The 18,081-nt window shown below is 34.6% G+C and overlaps 1 protein-coding gene across 2 annotated transcripts in view; it reads left to right on the top strand.

Annotated features, from left to right (window-relative positions):
- Positions 1-18,081, top strand: part of LOC150097986 (protein mothers against dpp-like) — a 139,281-nt gene that overhangs the window by 108,218 nt on the left and 12,982 nt on the right. For both annotated transcript variants that reach the window (XM_090406493.1, XM_090406494.1), the window contains exons 6-7: positions 1,604-1,825; positions 13,112-13,272. In XM_090406493.1, coding sequence (XP_090262619.1) covers positions 1,604-1,825; positions 13,112-13,272 — 383 coding nt within the window. The remainder of the gene's footprint in view (positions 1-1,603; positions 1,826-13,111; positions 13,273-18,081) is intronic.

Raw genomic sequence — 18,081 nt, 5'->3', positions numbered from 1 at the left:
ATGACATCTTGATCGAGTGGCTGAAGCAACGAGGTCGTATTAGGTGGGAAGAAAACCACTTGAACATTTTCATCTTCGGTGACTAGTGACTCAAGGTGCCCTGGAGCATTGTCTATTATCAATAAAACTTTAAATGGTAATCCTTCCCTCTCCAAGTATTTTTTCCACCTCTGGAATAAAACATCGACGGAACCATTCCGTAAATAACATGGCCGTGACCCATGCTTTCGGATTTGATTGCCAAAAAACAGGCAGACAACTTTTGTTTTTAAGGACGTGGATTCTGTGCTCGGTAAACAAGGCCAGGTTTAATTATATGACCAGCTGTGCTGCCACAAAGTACCAGCGTCAATCTGTCCTTAAATGCTTTAAAAGCCTGGTGCTTGCTTCAGTTTTATGGATGTAGGTCCATTGGGGGTATTTTCTTCCAAACGAGGTCAGTTTCATCACAATTAAAAACTTGCTTAGGATGATATCCTTTCTCTGCAATAATATTTTTAAATTCTGCTGGAAACAATGCAGCTGATGCAGATTCTCCTGTAAGTTTTATGTTTTTTAGATTAAACCTTGCTTGCTGTAAATGACTTTTCTTCCTCTTCTGTTTCGTCTTGTGGCTGCATACCTTCATATAGGATCAATGTTTTTTGTCGTAATGTGTTACCATCAGTAAGAATCCTTTTTCTTGTCATGTTTTCCACCCACAAATTCAAAGCTTTCTCTACCTTGAGTAACGCCTTATCATGCACTGTACCCATAACTTTTGCAGATTTGGGCGCAATGGAAAGACTGGCACGAATTTTTTCTTTGTTCTTCAACACTTCATGTATTGAGGATTTGTTTTTATTATAGATCTTGACAACTGTTGCAATTGACTCTTTTTCTACTTCAGTCATATTGATAATCTTTGATTTTTCCCTAATACTGAGCACTTCACATCTTCTCTTTGGTTTTGAAGCCATTTAAAAATTTTTCACAATTTATTTGCTTGAATTTAAACACAATTTTTAATTGCAATGACAGACAATTGATTGCTTTCTTCGACAATTCGAATAAAACTATACATGAACAAACATGCACATTAAGTCCATGAACCTAGCAAAACAAGTGTGTTTCGACAAGTTTTCAGCCTGCGTATATGCATATTTCAAATGGTGCGGCGCTCGACCATTTCGCGTGTTTTTTTTGAACCACAGATAAGTGAAACTGCAGATATGGGGAGCTTACTGTATATTTGTTATTAAAGTAGAAATTATCCTGCATTATTTTCTGTGTGCTATATAAGATAAAACCCAATTTGATTTTTAATGCTTGAATTGTTGTATTTAAGGTGACCAACTCTTGAATATTGAAGGTACAGCACAGTCCCACATGTTTCATGCTTTCATTGCTTAGACAGTTGTAGTAGGAACATCAAGAACATTGTGTGAACAGCATTATTTCATTCATCTTCATGAGTTTTTGTATTCTTAGAAGTCCCCTTCTCAAAAGCTGTCCCTTCTTAGGTCATTTTAGTTGCTCACCTTAGTTAATGTAAAACATATGATGCTCATATGTTTTACATATTGTTTTTGTTATTTTTACAATAATTTTTGTTATATTGTAGATGTGGCACCTGTGACATATCAAGAGCCTCAGTACTGGTGTTCCATAGCATATTACGAACTAAATTCCAGGGTTGGTGAGGTGTTTCATGCTCAGAATCACAGCATTGTTATTGATGGCTTTACTGATCCTTCAAACAACAACAACAGATTTTGTCTTGGTCTTCTATCTAATGTGAACAGAAACTCCACAATTGAGAATACCCGCCGTCACATTGGAAAAGGTATGCATTAATGTTTATTTTTATATCGCACCTCTACATCAAAGACTATGTTAAGCTTATCCATTAAGGGTTTATAAATACATTTCACGAAGCACGAATTTTTTTGTAGGACTTTTTTTTCCCTATTTGCTTCTGTTTTCTTAGTTCATTAATTATGTATTTATTTTTTTAATTTTTGCCATTGCTGTAATGCTTCAATATATACTGAAGAATGAAGCTGGAATTTTTGTCTTAACCTTCTTGTGATGTGATGAATTTTTATTTTTGAATGCTTTGGCACATTTATTGAAAAACTGAAGCTTGAATAATAGACTTGGATAAAGTTTTGAATGAAGTGAGGAATAAGGCATAATTGTGGCATATATAATTTTGTCAGAAGAGCAAGTATTTGGACAGGAGAGAAACGGTAATCTAACAATAAGAAATTTCAAAGATCATACTATTTTGAGCCATTTTAATGCTAAATGACACAAACCTTGAGACAGGTTCAGAAAAAACGTCTTCCACAGGATAGCAAATTTGCACATGATTATAGTTGCAGTTATCAGGGGCAAGACAGCAAAGATCAAGAGTTGAGCAAGTAGAGTGAATTATTCTGGTTGGTAAATGGACGACTTGCATTAGATCATTGCTTGCAGCAAATATCTCAGTATCCCTTTCATCCTGATTAGTTGGAAACAGGAAGCCAAAGTTACCAAGAAAAATGACCTTGCTGTTTGGGTTGTTGCAGTGCATAGAATCATTCTTGAGAAATATGAGGTCAGGATGATTTTGTAGCATTTGGATTGTGATAGAGACAGCAGGTGTTACTACAAAATGAGTGAAGGAAACTTCAAGGCTGAAAATATCAAAAAGAGTAGATTTGAGTGTGATATTCTGTGCAAGAGAATGCCAAATGTAATGTCAACCTTGTAGTGGGAGGAGTCATACAAAATGTACTTTGGACAGCTAAGATGTATAATTTGCCACTCTTTGAAGTGTAATCAAAAACAAGTCACATTTGGATTTCTTGTAATGTTTATAGTTATGTTTTTTGTTTAATTCTTTATGTTTGTAGTTATGCTGCAAATGTTGGCAAACTGAATATAGAAGCGTTTTTTTTGTAGGATTTATCACCTTTTTTGGTAATATTTTTTGATAATTTTTTTATGCCATAGTGACAATTATTTTTCTTCTCTTATTACTTTTGGAATTAAGCTGAAGGGTAGGGACATGCAGTAAGAGGAATAGCCTCTTGGACATGTTGATCATCCAGAGAGCACTCAGTCTACTTGCCATACTGTAGCTGCACTTTCCTCTTATCATGCTACTCCAGCTTCCTCCCAACATGGTCTGAAAGAGTAGGTAGCAACAGAAAGATTGCATGCTAGCTGATTGGGAAGCCTCTGATACATCATTAGGTTCAAGACTGCATACTGTGCTGCAGAAAAGCTTGAATGGAAGAGATTCTAGATCTACATAGTATATTTGGTAAGACCTTGAAGGGAATTACTCACAATGAACCAATGTTTAATCTTTTGAATACCGATTCTAGAATCCATGGATCTAGCTATTGTCTTCATGAGTTAGTTGATTTATCACTAGGCAATGGTCATCTATCACCTAGTAGAGCTAATTGGCATTCCCTCAAGCTAGAAAGGTGTCTTTGTCTTTCGGGATGCCTGCTAATTTTTTCAGAACTTCTTTTGTGGAAACAGATAATAACACAAGAAGACAATCAATTATTGACTGTTAGAAGCTATATATATATAGTGAACTCTGTGTAATATGATAAGCATGTGAAATGGCATATTTAAATGATGGATTTTTTCACACTCTAGATCGGGGTGGGAACCCCTTGCCTGCAGGCGAAATTTTGCCCGCAAGTCTATTTCAATTTGCCCCTTGCTGATGTACTTGTATGTACGTGTAAATAAAATTTTATTATAATTAAATTTATTTAAATGTAAATAATTAAATATACAAAATCAAAAATAACTAATTACATAAAATATGATCATCATACGTCTGGCAACCATCAAATCGAGACCAGCCATTAAAATAAAAAGAAATCAGGAGCATTTCTTGCAGGCAAAGTTCAGACTTTCTCTGATTGGTTGCTTCCCAATTACCGCCATGATATTTTCCCATGTGTCAAAACATATTGACTTTTGACTTTGTTTTTCTCATGCAGTACTGCAAGTGCTTTGTAATTAACCAGTTGACAACTTTATTCAATTTATTTTTTTAAATGACAAGTTGTAGTGAAAAGCATAAAAGAAGTGGTGAATGTGCTCTGTTTTGTGAAAAATGGACAGAACTGTACTTCTTTATTGAAATTAATGACAAGTGCATTTGTCTTATTTGTAATGAACATGTTGCAATTTACAAAAAAATATAATCTTGAACGACATATTTGAGTAAGCATAAGAAATACGAAAATTTAAAAGGATTAGAATGTTTAGACAAGATAGCGACTTTGAAAGAAAATATAATCAAAAGCCAATCTCTTTTTAAAAAGCTTATTCAGGATCTTTCCTGAATTATTAACTCAAGTAACTGAATTAGTAACTCAAGCTAGTTATGCGTTGTGTGAACAAATTGCTAAAAAACTTAAATCAGGCATGAACACGCATACACTTAGGTTACATGAACACACACACACTTTTACAGTCATAAAAATTGTCCCCCCCCCCCACAACTCCAGACTCTGCGACAAGCTGGTTGGGATTTCCCATAGTTGCATAATCATAGTGGACCCTGCATCAAGTGGGATAAAAGCGCTATAAAGAGGAGGAAGATTTTTTTTTTTTATATCATAAAATTCATATTTTTCTTTTTCATATGCATTATTAGTTGGTACATATACTTGTACATTTATAATTGTCACTTTGTAATAGCTTGAGTTAAATCTTACTCTTATGCATATTTCTGTAATTGGTTTCCATTCTATCATTGTTGCCCTTGCTTTACTGGACATCATTATTGCTCCTCATCATATATGAACTTAAATGGATCAATCCCTATCCATTCCATCTTGTCTCGCTTATTCTCAACATTTCAGTTTTGTAATCTTTCATTTCTTTGACTATATTAGCTGCTTTTGATGTTTCATACATAGTCCTCACATTCCAACATCTAACTCGTATTTGTTTTTTTGGCTCCACATGATTTGTGTCTCTTTTGGTTTTTGAGTCTTGTCCAAATTTTCTGTTGTATTCCTCAATTCCTTAGTTTTGACAATCCTTAGTGAAAGCTTATTCTCAACAGTTTATCTTATTTAGGGTTACTTTCTGGTCAAATGTTTCTGTGGTTTTGGTTCCCATAGCAAAGCACTTTTTTTTTTTTTTTTTAAATGAGAATGGATTGCTTGCCCTTTGCTCAACCGTCATTTATTTACCAGGGTTTGGGACTGGTATGATGTGGCATGGCTGGTTTACAGGCCGAGGATTTGGTTGCTGCAGATTGACAAGTTTTCACTGATGACATGTGGTGACCAACAACAGTTCCATCATGATTTAGAACTCTGAGTTTAACCCATAACCTGACACTAATACATGACAGTGACACTGAGAAAACAATCTAAATGTTAAAACATTTAGATTGTTGATGACTAATGAATGAGTTATTTTTCTCAAAATTAAGTGTCGTAATGCTGCATTTTGTAATAGTACTCTTTTTAGTGACACGCTTCATAATTATAGCAGCTGGAGCTGTTTTTGTCATATATGCTATAGGCATACATAATTGTATATTGCCTATTTTAGGTGCAGTTGAAATGGTCAATAAAATATCACATGAAGTTTTTAAAATTCATTTTGGAATCATTGTGTAAAATTGTTTTGCCAAAAGAATTCTTTAGGTAGGAGATGAATTTTATTGCCCAGTGTGAGACTACTGCTCTGCTTATCAGAGCCTGAAGTGGCTTGAAAAAGTTCCATGTTTGGTCTCTAGAGCAGGGTTTTTGAACTATATAAAAAATACAAAATATGTATATAAATAGGATAAAAAAATCCTTAGCCCACCCACAGTATTGAATGTAAACCTATTTAAATAGAGCCATATATAAAAGAAAAAAAAAGAAGAAGAAACCTTGTCACTAAAAATGAAATTTTAACACAAAATTAGAAAGAAAATTTTTCATCAGCCAGTCATGGACTTAGACCTAGTGCAACAAGGAAAATTATTGTGGTACAATACCAATATCAATAATGACTAAAGATATGGTGTAGCAATACATTTTGAAAATGTTAATTAAAAGTTTCAAAATGACTAAGAGCCTAAAATAATACATTCTTTGGCACAAGAGTCCCTTTAGTGTTCCACACTCTCCAGAAGCCTTTATATTTAACTTTTATTAGAACTTTTGATTGAGATAATATTGATAATAGGTGAGGCAGAAACCCTTATAAGTGAAAAAATAAAATGCAATTTATGGAAGCATTTTCCATAATTACATTTTCAAGTTGGTCATTGTGTATTGAATTAAAAAGCCTAAAATATTTCATTCTGGCATCAAAAACTGTTGAAAGAAAGGATAATGAATAACAAATATTTGTCTTTGAAACTAAAAAAAATGTTTTGAAAATCTTTTGGAAGAGGAATGGAGTGCACTGTCATCAGCAAAAATACTGTAAAGAGTATTTGAAGTAAGTGGAGGAAGATCATTTATATTTGGAGGAAAAGCAAATAAAATGTACAGATTTCTGTCACTCTACCTTGGGAAATTTGAAGGGGGGGGGGCACAATTCACTACAATAGTGAATGACCAAAGAGGAAACTGGTGATGTAATTACAGAAAGTGGAGCATAGATCTTAAGATAGTAGTATTTTAAATAGTATCTATTCCAGATGCAATTAAATTGTCTGGAAATGTCAAGAGCAACAATACATCTTTTCATGGCTCATGTCCAAAGATGAATAATACTGGCTTGGAGATTTGTTGTACATTGAGAGTGGCAGAATCCATATAGATGGTCACTAATTAATTGGTGGGTGGCTTCCAGGTGGTGAATTAGTTTGCTGTTGATGATCTTTTCCATTATTTTTGTGAGAATTGAAGTCAGAATGATGGAATTTGGTAATTTGATAGCTGATGTTTATTTCCTCTTGTTTGAATGGAGGCTTTCTTCTGTGCTGTAGGATAGATTCTGGAAATGTGCAAGATTGCAAAGATGACAGACATATGTTGAGTTTAAATCTGAATTTCCAGCATGACCTAACAAACTTCAGGATGCAGTTAACAGATGACATATTGAATCTAAACAGTTCAGGATTCTTCTGTCTTTTTAAAAGACTGAACACAATAAATCAAATTATGTTATGAGCTGTTCTTAGTATAATAGGAAGTATAAAGGAGCAATGGACTGTTTGGTATAAAGGAGTACAAAACAGGAGTGTTTTTTCCTTGCACCACTTGTGATTTTTTTTGGTGGGGGACAATATTACATTTGCTGAAGAAACCAAACTTGGATAGTATTCATTATTCATGAATTTTGAGTTGATTGGAGAATAAAGGCTTTCATTGAAGAAATTATTTCAGTTATTTTGTCAGAGCAAATTTTTAAATTGGGAGAGTGGAAACAGTCAGCAGACCATTTCAATGAGGAGTAGAAATCACAAGGATCATTCCCTTTGGCATCATTGTAGCACCAAAGAGCACATAAGAGTAGCTGTTTTATGATTAGAGTTACCATAAAAAGTGATATTACAGTATATTTGGAAAGAAACTGGTTAAAAAAAATATCGAGAGCATTTGGAGAACATTGAAGAAAGTACAAACTTTCACTAAATTTCATCTGGCCAATGAAGAATTATTAATTTCAGTTCATTCTGACAACAAAAAAATTACCCAGTAAAAAAAAAAAAAAATAAATTTTTACTTAATTTCAGAATTGCCTTTTTGTGTCTAGAAAATGGTCTGCTTGAAATAAAAATTGAGAGAGCTTGACAATTTTTGTAAGGATTCCAATAAGATTTATCCAATAACTTGTTTAGTGAATGGAAATGGATAAAATGAATTGGCGTTTCACATTTTGTGAAACACATAAAAGGAGCATCTTTTTTTTTTTTTTTTATTGACTCCCATCCATGAAAGATTGTAAACCTTAGTCTTGTAGATGGGCTAAGGATTTTTTTTTTTTTTTTGTATTTTTTACATAATTCAGAAAAACCTGCTCTGGAGACCAAACATGGAATTTAGTCATGTTTACTGTCTAGAGATAGTAAATAATAATAAATAATATATTAAAAAAAATTTTTTTTTAAATATTTATTTTTTTGGTTATTCATATTATCTATTAATGTGAAATTTAGAAAAAGAAAAAAGTTGTTTATGCTTAATTGTTCTAAATAAAATTGACTACTAATCATACTATATTTTGTCTTAATTGTTTTAGCATATAAAAAAAGTTCATCAAATTCCTGATATGTATCCTCAAGGGGTGTATACAGAATACTATGATAGTACTGCATGAGAAATTTATATTATTACTAACTTTCTATTGCCAGTTTTCTTCCAAATTGGTTGATTATTTTCTAGAACTCTGTACCGTCCAATCTTATATTTCGATCTTCTAAGTCTACTAACTACATCAGTCCACTAAAATTTCAGTCTTCCTCTGGGTCTTTGGTCTGACCATCTTGGCCTCTTTCCTCTCCCATTCTGTTTAAGTTTTTTTAAAAAAAAAAACACTGCTGGTTTAGTGATTTTACTAATTTCTCTCTTATTCTATATAAATACATTACCAATTTTGTTTATTCTATTACCTATTTCCATATTTAATTTGCCATATACTAAAACTTGTGCCTTTTGTGTGTATGTCATTACAGTTCATTTAATTTTTTTTTTCTTTTTCAAATCACTAATTTTAATTTTGACTTTAATTGCAATCTCATTTTATTTTATAACCATAAGGTGATATTCCAGCATGTGGATCGGTTCTGTAAGTAGGATTAACATTCTTTGTTCTAACCTCACCTTGTGATTATGCATTGATGATGGCCAGTTAGTTAGTTTCTGGTTGAAATACTTACAATATTAAAAATTGTTTATTCTTGTGAATACATATTTCTAATAAACTAAAGAAATAATCATATTTATTTTGTTCTTGTGTAGTGTCAGTACCCTAAAATATACTGAAAGTAACAATCCCTCTTCAGTGTAAGTAGTTAACAAAAAGAAAAAATTCTAATGACAATCAGTTAATTGCAAAAGGCAAATGCTCAAATTTCCTAAAATTTGTGATATATTCATATTCCAAATTTTAGGAAAGGACAGGCAATCATTCCTGTTTAAATTATTTCTGTGAAACTAGATGTGTGATATTCCAAAGGATTGCATGTTCAGTGTTGATGCCATGAGTATACTATGTTCTTCAGAGAGTAGCTGGTTTGTCTGTTATGACAAATGACATATTCATATAGGATTAAACATCAGGTTGAGGAAGAGAAGAGAGTTTATCTTTAGTGGTTGGCAGGAAAGTAGAAAGTTTGTTGATTGATAAGAACTGATGTCAGTACAAGATGATACTTCCTCAGAAATATATTTCATTTCAGGCATACCTGAAATATAAGGGTTAGGAACTTTCTGCTCTGCTATGGTAGGACTGTATAAATTTAAAAAAAAAAAAAAAAAACTCATTTTTTTTGGGAGGAGAAGGATTATAACTATTTAATCACATAACAGATTTGATTGAGAGAAGTTCTTGTGGGAAACTTGTAGAAAAATAAACAAATAGTGTAAACTCTGTTAAGTAACATCTTCATGATCCTCGTCTTCTAAGAGGAATAGTAAATCAGAACTTGTATTATATATATCTACCAGCAAAGGTAGATATACAACAGCTGCTAGACAAAGTATCGCTGGAGGTACAATAAGCCTGATGTCAAGAAAGGCAACTGCTGGTGCTCTCCTTTTGTGATGTGGTGAGATTGTAAAAATATCACCTACATAGTAGATCCATAAGAAATGTGGAGGATGAATACTGGAACACAAGGTATCCTGTTGTTGTGTCCTGAATAAGCTATGAAATGTTCATTAAAAAATATTCAGGTCACAACCTTAAGTACAAATAAGTTAGAGAATATGGAACGTTGGCAATAGGATAAGTGTAAGCTGTTTACAAGCACAAAACACTTAAAATTTAGGAATTTCATGAATTTGTATAGTAAGCTTTTATATTTTATATATAATCTGTATTAAGTGTGAACCAGATATAAAGATCCATGTAAGCTGGCAAATCCATTTGGAAAAGCCAGTCTCTAGTACTAAATTAGCAAGGCCTATGGTTCAAGGGTCACTTTTGCCGTCCTGCATTATGAGAGAAAGGGGAGGGAGAGAAGTATTGGAAAAGGAAACCTGAGCGTCTTCCAAGAAAGGAAGGCAGACACACGTGCAAAAAAAAAATAGAGGGAGCTAAGGTGATCAACGTTAGCACACGTGACCGCGTTGGCGCGAATTGCGAAGTTCAAGATTTGCTGAGAGGAAAGAGTTGAACAAAAAGGCCTTACAAGCACAATTCAAAATCTTTTTTTTCCTGGATTCCTGGTTCCTGATCTCTCAGTTCCTGGCTTATTGTGGAGGGCATTTGGTTCGCCTGTCATAGCGTTGGTATAGGGCCAAGCTATATCTGTGCACTGGATAGCTGAGCGACGTCGTGCGACGGACAAACCAAATTGATGCCGTTCCAATCAAGGCGATGTCACCTTGCCAACCCCCCGGTTTCTCGTGGAGATTCTACTCGCACAGATCTACGGAAGATATCCTCTAAAGCGACTATATAGAAGGCCTTGATGACCAGACAAGGCGGGAACAAGTCTTAAGAATTCAAGGACAGAGATGGTAATGTAGACTTTTAAAATACTAATTCCAGCTATAGAAGAAAGTGAATTCCCTGTGAGAACATTTATATTGGACTGAACTTAAGGGACTGTAAGAGTAGCCTACAACTTGGCATAGGTCCGAAACAGTGTTAACATTTGTTTGCCCACGAGGCCGAGTAGATATCTGATTATGTTAAACTTAATGTGTAAATTGTGCTATTGTGTTAACTGATGGCCACGTGTATCAGAATGGCATGATGATGACCTATGAATTTTATATCTTATGATTGTATTAGTGTCACTTGCAATTTAGTATGTGTAATTAGCACAAATTAATTAGAGCCTTTGAACTAAAATTGAGTGCTACCATATTAACCTGCCTGAATTGTTTTATTGTATATCACCTTAAAGCTCATTAAATTGTTTCATTCATGTACTTGCCTGATCTGCTTTATGTCATATGAATTCAAAACTACCGCTCATAAAATTATCAACGAACTAAGCGGGATAAACCAATGAGTACAAATATATTAAGTGAGCCACGACTGTGAGAAAGAATTAAGCAAGCGGAGGGGTAAGATTAATATGGATCTAATTATCATGTATCACTCTGAAGGGGTCATCCTGAGCAAGAATCCTTTCTATCCTAGGTATTAGCTGGCGCAGCGAAAAAAATAAATTTGTTAATACCTATAGGGTGAACTCCATCAGACTGTTGTGTGATAAAAATGATGTTTAGAAAATAAAAAAGGCCAATAAGACTGCAAAGATCCTAAGAAATAAATTAATTTGATAAGAGACAAAGGACTTACGTGCATATGTGAGAGAGAGAGAGAGGAAAAATAAATAAAGATTAGTGATAAGCTGGCTATAAGAATTAGAACGATATAACAAATCAGCCAGCCGGTAGGATTATAAAGAATAAGGAAGTTAATCTAAACGAATATAAGAGAGAAAGACGTTATAACAAAATGGCTCAGCCGGTAGGATAAAGGAAAGATATAAAACAATAGAAATCAACCTAAACGAACGTAGTAAAGAGAAGATTATAACACTGTAGATTTAAATAATAATTGGCCGAAGGGAGAATTTCCCTACGACTATTTTTTTTTTACACTATGTGTGTATGTATATGTGTTTGTGTAAATAAATAAATCTACTCTATAATATAAAATGATAAGCCTTTTTTTGTCAAGTTATTTGAAACGTTTTGAAACTCAGGGCTACCCTGAGTGTCGAGTCTTCAAAATTTGAGTCATCAGAATTCAAGGAGAACAGGTCTACCAGTCCGGAGCTCAGGGGGTTGGGCGCCGTATTGGGGGGGTGGAACCACCATTTCTAGTCATCTGAATTCAAAGAGAACCGGCCCACCAGTCCAGAACTGGGGGGGGGGGGGCGTATGCGCCAGTGTGTGTGTGGGGGGGTAACCCCCCTTTCGGTTCATCAGAATTCAAGGAGAACCTGTCTACCCATCTGGAACTGGGGGGGGGGGTAGGCGGCAGGGGGGTGGATCCCCCTAGTGTGTGTGTGTATATATATATTAGAATTCATATTTACTCTGTTAAAATGATATGAAAATGAATAAAGTTTAAATGACTAAACACTAAGAATAATAAAGAATGGGGTTTAATAGGAACACTGCTAGTTTCGTTGAGAAAACAACTTCTTCAAGTGTCCAAGTGCAAAGAATTATATATACAAAATGATGCTTCCATATTTATTCCTTAATGTTACTTTATATTTGTCTTTTGTATCCTTGTTCTTCAGTTTGGATATATTGTATTTAATTCTTTGGCTCTTGTCTTTAAATATTTTTCTTAGTTTCATTTTTATTTTTGCAATCCATAATAAGTGGTCTGTAAAGGCATCTGCACCTCTCCAAGCTCTTATATCCATCAAAGAGGTTCTCCAAGGTCTGTTTATTAAAATATGGTCTATTTGGTTTTTAGATTTCTTATCAGGTGATATCCAAGTCTGTTTTTGGATGTCTTTATGTTTAAATATTCCTATAGTGGTAGGACTTGAATCCAGATCTTTCCAACCAAGTACAAATGTTGTATTATCCTCATACCTACGATATGAAGAACTTTTTAGACTTTTCAACTGAAGGTGAATTAACCATTCTCATATAGAAGTATCAGATTTTTACCTTCACAAAAACAGGTAAACTAGCTAGGAAACACTCACACACATAATAGACATAATATTGGCCTCATAGTTTGTTGCTTTCTCTGCCTTCTTCTCTTCTTTTCATTTTAAGCCCTATGTGAATGCTGGTGTCTTAATTTTGAAGTCCCAGATGATACCAAAATGATTCAGAAGTAATTGCAGAAATGCCTAAAATAGTTGGAAATTAATTAAAAATGAAAATCTCTTTCTTTTAGAGCTAGAGTATTGCATGCTTTGCTAATGTGCTTGTTGTTGCTTATACATGATTATATCATATGTAATTTCTAATAGTTTTTATTACATATCTAATTTTAGGAGTACATTTGTATTATGTTGGTGGAGAAGTGTATGCAGAATGCTTCAGTGATAGTGCTATCTTTGTTCAAAGTAGGAACTGCAATCATTCCCATGGTTTCCATCCAACAACAGTATGCAAGATACCTCCAAGTTGCAGCTTAAAAATATTTAACAACCAGGTAAATGCTCGTAATTTTATCTACATGAACTGTTGTTAAACTACAGGTGTAGTCAAAGTTCATTTATGGAATTGGTCTGTTTATGATTACTGCATATAATTTTTAAAAAGACAAGTTTTAATTAATATTCACTCCCCACACATCCAAGTGATTAGGATGTGTGGGGTATACATCTTATTTTTAACATTATAAGACATACATATGAAATGAATATCACTATTGAAATGAAATGCTGTTTGGATAGTTGCAATGGGCAATAAGGATAGGTGTTAATTCTAGAGTATAAGCTCTTAGTACAACTGAAAGGATCCTATCTTGGCTGGAGGATTTCTTAATATTAAGGCTATTGAGTATTTTTCTGAGGTCCTTCCATTGAAAAAATTCAGTGTATGCATAGTGTGAGGGTGTTTATGGAATAGTTGGGTGGTGGGGGAATGATTTCCTTGGTTGTCTAGCAAGAGTTGGAGGAGAAGACAGAATGTCATGAGGTCTGCCTCATCTTTAGGAGATGTAGTTCCATTATGGTGAAAAGAGAGATGGAAACATAGTAGGGTAGAAGTTTTGTCTAATAGCTTTAGCAAGTGAGCACAAGCAGGAGGCAAGTTTAGTGCATTTGGCTGGCCCTTATGAAGTCAGCTTTAAATTTGCTGATTTTTTTGCACTTGGTAATAGGCTTTAACCATTGAGTGTATGTTGCATTTTTAGTTTGTACTGCTTAGAGAAGGACTGGTGATTTTGAGTGGAATAGAGAAATAAAACTACTTATGCAAGAATAATTTCAATTATTAGATCAGCAAAGCAGAAGCAATAATCAAACCATGGTAAAGAGATATAGAACTTCCAACCATTCCATTGGCATTATTTTAGTACTCTGAGATTGGCTGGGGAAAAAGATGATCTGTAGAAAAGAAACTTGGGCAAGGTTGTGGTCCAAGTTGCAAAGAGGAGAGCTAACATCTGCTGTGTGTTTGGTGGGAGAGCATTTAAGAAAAGGTCTAGGGCATAGGTTCCCAAACTGTGGGCTGCAGCCCCCTTGGGGGCCGTACGTTTTGTTGAGGGGACCGTGAAATAATGACAACAAATTTAAAATGTTTTAAGACTAAGTAGATTTTTTTTTAATCTTAAAAGAAACATATTTAATTTTTATTATTTCTTTTTTATATTTTAATGGAAAAATCACACAATTAGTGTTGGTTCACAAATTTTGCTTCCTGTGCATCTCAGTGCTTAATGAATATTTGTAAATATATGCTTATTCACATAAGTTTCATTTCAAAGGTATTGATAAAAAGCACAAAAAAGATTGCAAACACAAAATATTGAATATAAATACAGTAAATATTATAATAATATGTCTGTATTACGATTTTTTTTTTTTTCGATGAGGACCGTGAAATATTTTAATTTTTCCAAAGGGGGCCTTGGCATCCATAAGTTTGGGAAGCACTGCTGTAAATGACTTGTTACTGAAAAAAAAAAGAAATGATCTGGATATCAAACCCTGGGGATTTGAGATTGAAATTGACTAAATTATTATTATTATTATTTGACACCTGCAGGGAGCCAAGGACTCATTGAGGGAGGGCACCTGCTCTACAACTCCGTCTCCACCATTCAGTCACCAACTGACTGCAACTACACCAACGCCATCTACTGCCGACCACCACTAGTATTTCCACAGATAATCACAAACATCCATGCCCATGGCGGGATTTGAACCCACAGCTTTTTTGCTGGAGAGTGGATACACTATCTACTCGGCCAACCAGGCTGACTTACCTCAAATAAAAACTCTTTGCAGCAGACATCAAGAAGGATCGCATTAATTTGGTTTTTATTTTCCCTATCCTTTCATGTATAGGATAAAAAAAAAAAAAAGGTGGGGGGGGAGACTTTTTAAGTAAAGCTGTGTGAATTGGAGGGTAAATTGTTTAATGGGATCACAATCTCTGATAACTTGTATGATTTATGAAAGATTGTTTTTTTTTCCTCTTGTAGTTGATTATTCATCATCATCATCATCATCATCAAATTCCTGCCATGTACCCTCAAGGGGTGTACAGGATATGATAGTACTACATGAAAAAAATTACATCATTATTAATTTCCTATCTACAATTTTCCTCCAAATCAGTCTGTTACTTGTCAAGACTCCAACATTATCAGATCTTATATTTCTATCGTCTAAAGCACTTTGTATCGTATCAATCCACCTATATCTTGGCCTTCCTCTGGGTCGTTTTGCTGCCACCCTGGCAGAGAACACTTGTTTTGCTAATCTTTCCTCGCCCATTCTATTTAAGTGACCATACCACCTGAGATTAGCTCTGCTAACGCATTCCTGGATGCTGACAATGTCAAGTTCTTTCCTAATATCCTCGTTTTTAATATGATATTGCCATTGTTGCCATCTGTTCACGCCTATAATCTTTCTCAGGACTCTCATATCTGTGGTCTCTAGTCTTTGGTCAAGTGTTTTACTTCTGACCCAGCTCTCAGATCCATAAGTTAAAACTGGTTTGAACACTGTCTTGTATACAGCTAATTTAGTGTTCCGACTAATTTCTCTCTTATTCCATATGAATTTATTCAATTGACTTCCCACCATACCAGCTTTGCTGATTCTGTTGTCTATTTCTATATTTAATTTACCATCTTCAGTAAAAATCGTGCCTAAATAGCTGAAATGTTTTACTTGTTCCACAGGTTCTCCATTCACAACACAGTTGACATTTTCAATGATTCTGCCTATTTTCATTGTCTTTGTCTTTTTATTGCTGACCTTCATACCATATCTATTACAACAGCTATTCAATTTAGTCAGAGAATCTTGCAGACTTGTAGCAGATTTATTTAGAAGTATAACATCATCTGCATAAAGCAAAGAGCTGACATTAACATCTCCAATTTTGATATCATGTTTAATACCACTTTCCTTCATAATGTGATCCATATAGATAATGAATAACAGAGGGGATAATGTACATCCTTGTCTCACACCAGATTTAACATTAAACCATCTTCCTGTACTTCCTTCAATTCTGACTGCTGACTTACAACTCAAATAAAGACTAAGTATTGCTTGGTATAATGCCCCATTCACACCATATAACTGCAGCATATTGAATAGCTTCTCTCTTGGCACCTTGTCATATGCCTTTTCCAGATCGACAAAACTTAAATACAGATCTTTGTTATATTCCCATGCTTTCTCGACTATTTGTCGTAAAGTGAAGATCTGATCCTGACAGCCTCTATTTGGCCTGAATCCAGCTTGTTCTTCACCAAGCTTTTCTTCCACAATTCTTCTCAACCGTTTCTCAAGTATACTTGCATAGATCTTGCCAGGAACACTCAGTAGAGAAATACCTCTGTAATTCTCACATTCAGTTTTATTTCCCTTTTTATATATGGGTACTATGAGAGCTCTACTCCAATCATCGGGAATTCGTCCCTCTGTCCAGGCTTTCTGAACTATGCAGTGCAGCCACTGTAATACTCTTATACCACCATACTTCAGCATTTCAGGTCGAATATCATCTACTCCTGCTGCCTTTCCACATTTCAGGCCTTTGATGGCTTTTTCTACTTCAAGTATGGATATGTATTCCTGACTGCATGCCTGGTCAGTGTTTTTTACCACTGTGCTGTCATCACTGCTTGTTTCATTTAGCAGTTTTTCAAAGTAATTACTCCATACTTCAAGGATATCTTTTTCTCCCGTTTTCATGTCACCTTTATCATCTCTAATTCCTTTTACAGCACTCTTTCCTCCATTCTTAAGTTTCTTCAACAACCTCCAGAATATTTTGCCACCTTCTTGATATTTATTTTCTAGATTCTTGCCAAAGTCCTCCCATGACTTTTGTTTAGCTAGTTTTACACAGTGTTTAGCATTCTTGCATTTGTCTCTATATTCTCTAAGAGCAAAAGCTGACTTATTTGCCAGGAACTTTTGGTATGCTTTCTTCTTTTCCTTCACTGCCTCTTTAACTTCCTGTGTCCACCAGGGAGTTCTGATTTTTTTATCCTTACAAACAACCTCACCACAGGCCTCTCTGGCAGAATCAATCAATGTTTTCTTCAGAGTTTGCCACTGAATCTCCAAGGTTTGGTTCCTGTTCTCAAACTCTTTCATTTTTTCTTCAATAATCTTTGTGTATTTTAGTCTACAGTTCACATCTGAGAGCTGCTCAACTTTTATTCGCTTTAAAACTTTCTTACATGTTATTCTTTTCAATATGAAATTCAATTTTATCCTGCTCAAGACTAAATAGTGATCACTTCCAATTTCAAATCCTCTGTACACTCTGGTGTCCTGCACCAGGAAGAAAACATCACTATCAACAATAACATAGTCAATGAGACTTTTCTTATTCCTAGCCTCTTCTCTCCATGTGAATTTGTGCACATTTTTATGTTGGAACATGGTGTTAGTAATGACCAGTCCATGTCCTGAGCAGAAATCCAACAGATATTTGCCATTATTATTAGCTTTGCTCTTTTCTCCAAATTTTCCCAAAATATTTTTGTATGTCTGACAATCATTTCCTACTCTGCTATTTAGATCCCCAACAAGGACCAACTTTTCATTTTTCATTGTGTCAGTTGCTTTTTCTAAAGCCTCAAAAAATTCCTCCACTTCTACCTTAGTAGAACCTTCTGTGGGACCATAGGCACAAATAAGTCTCATTGTCCAGTTCCCCATTCTCATATTTGCCCACATTACTCTACTTGAGACTGCCTGCCATTCAAGAAGATTAGCCTCGTATTTTGTGTTGAATACTATGGCTACTCCTTCTTTTCCTT

The sequence above is a fragment of the Typopeltis vanoorti genome, chromosome 16, assembly GCF_054136105.1.
Source record: "Typopeltis vanoorti isolate ZY-2024b chromosome 16, IOZ_Tvanoo_1.0, whole genome shotgun sequence".
NCBI lineage: Eukaryota > Metazoa > Arthropoda > Arachnida > Uropygi > Thelyphonidae > Typopeltis > Typopeltis vanoorti.
The sequence above is the reverse complement of the archived record's forward strand: the minus strand, read 5'-3'. Positions and strand labels throughout refer to the sequence as shown.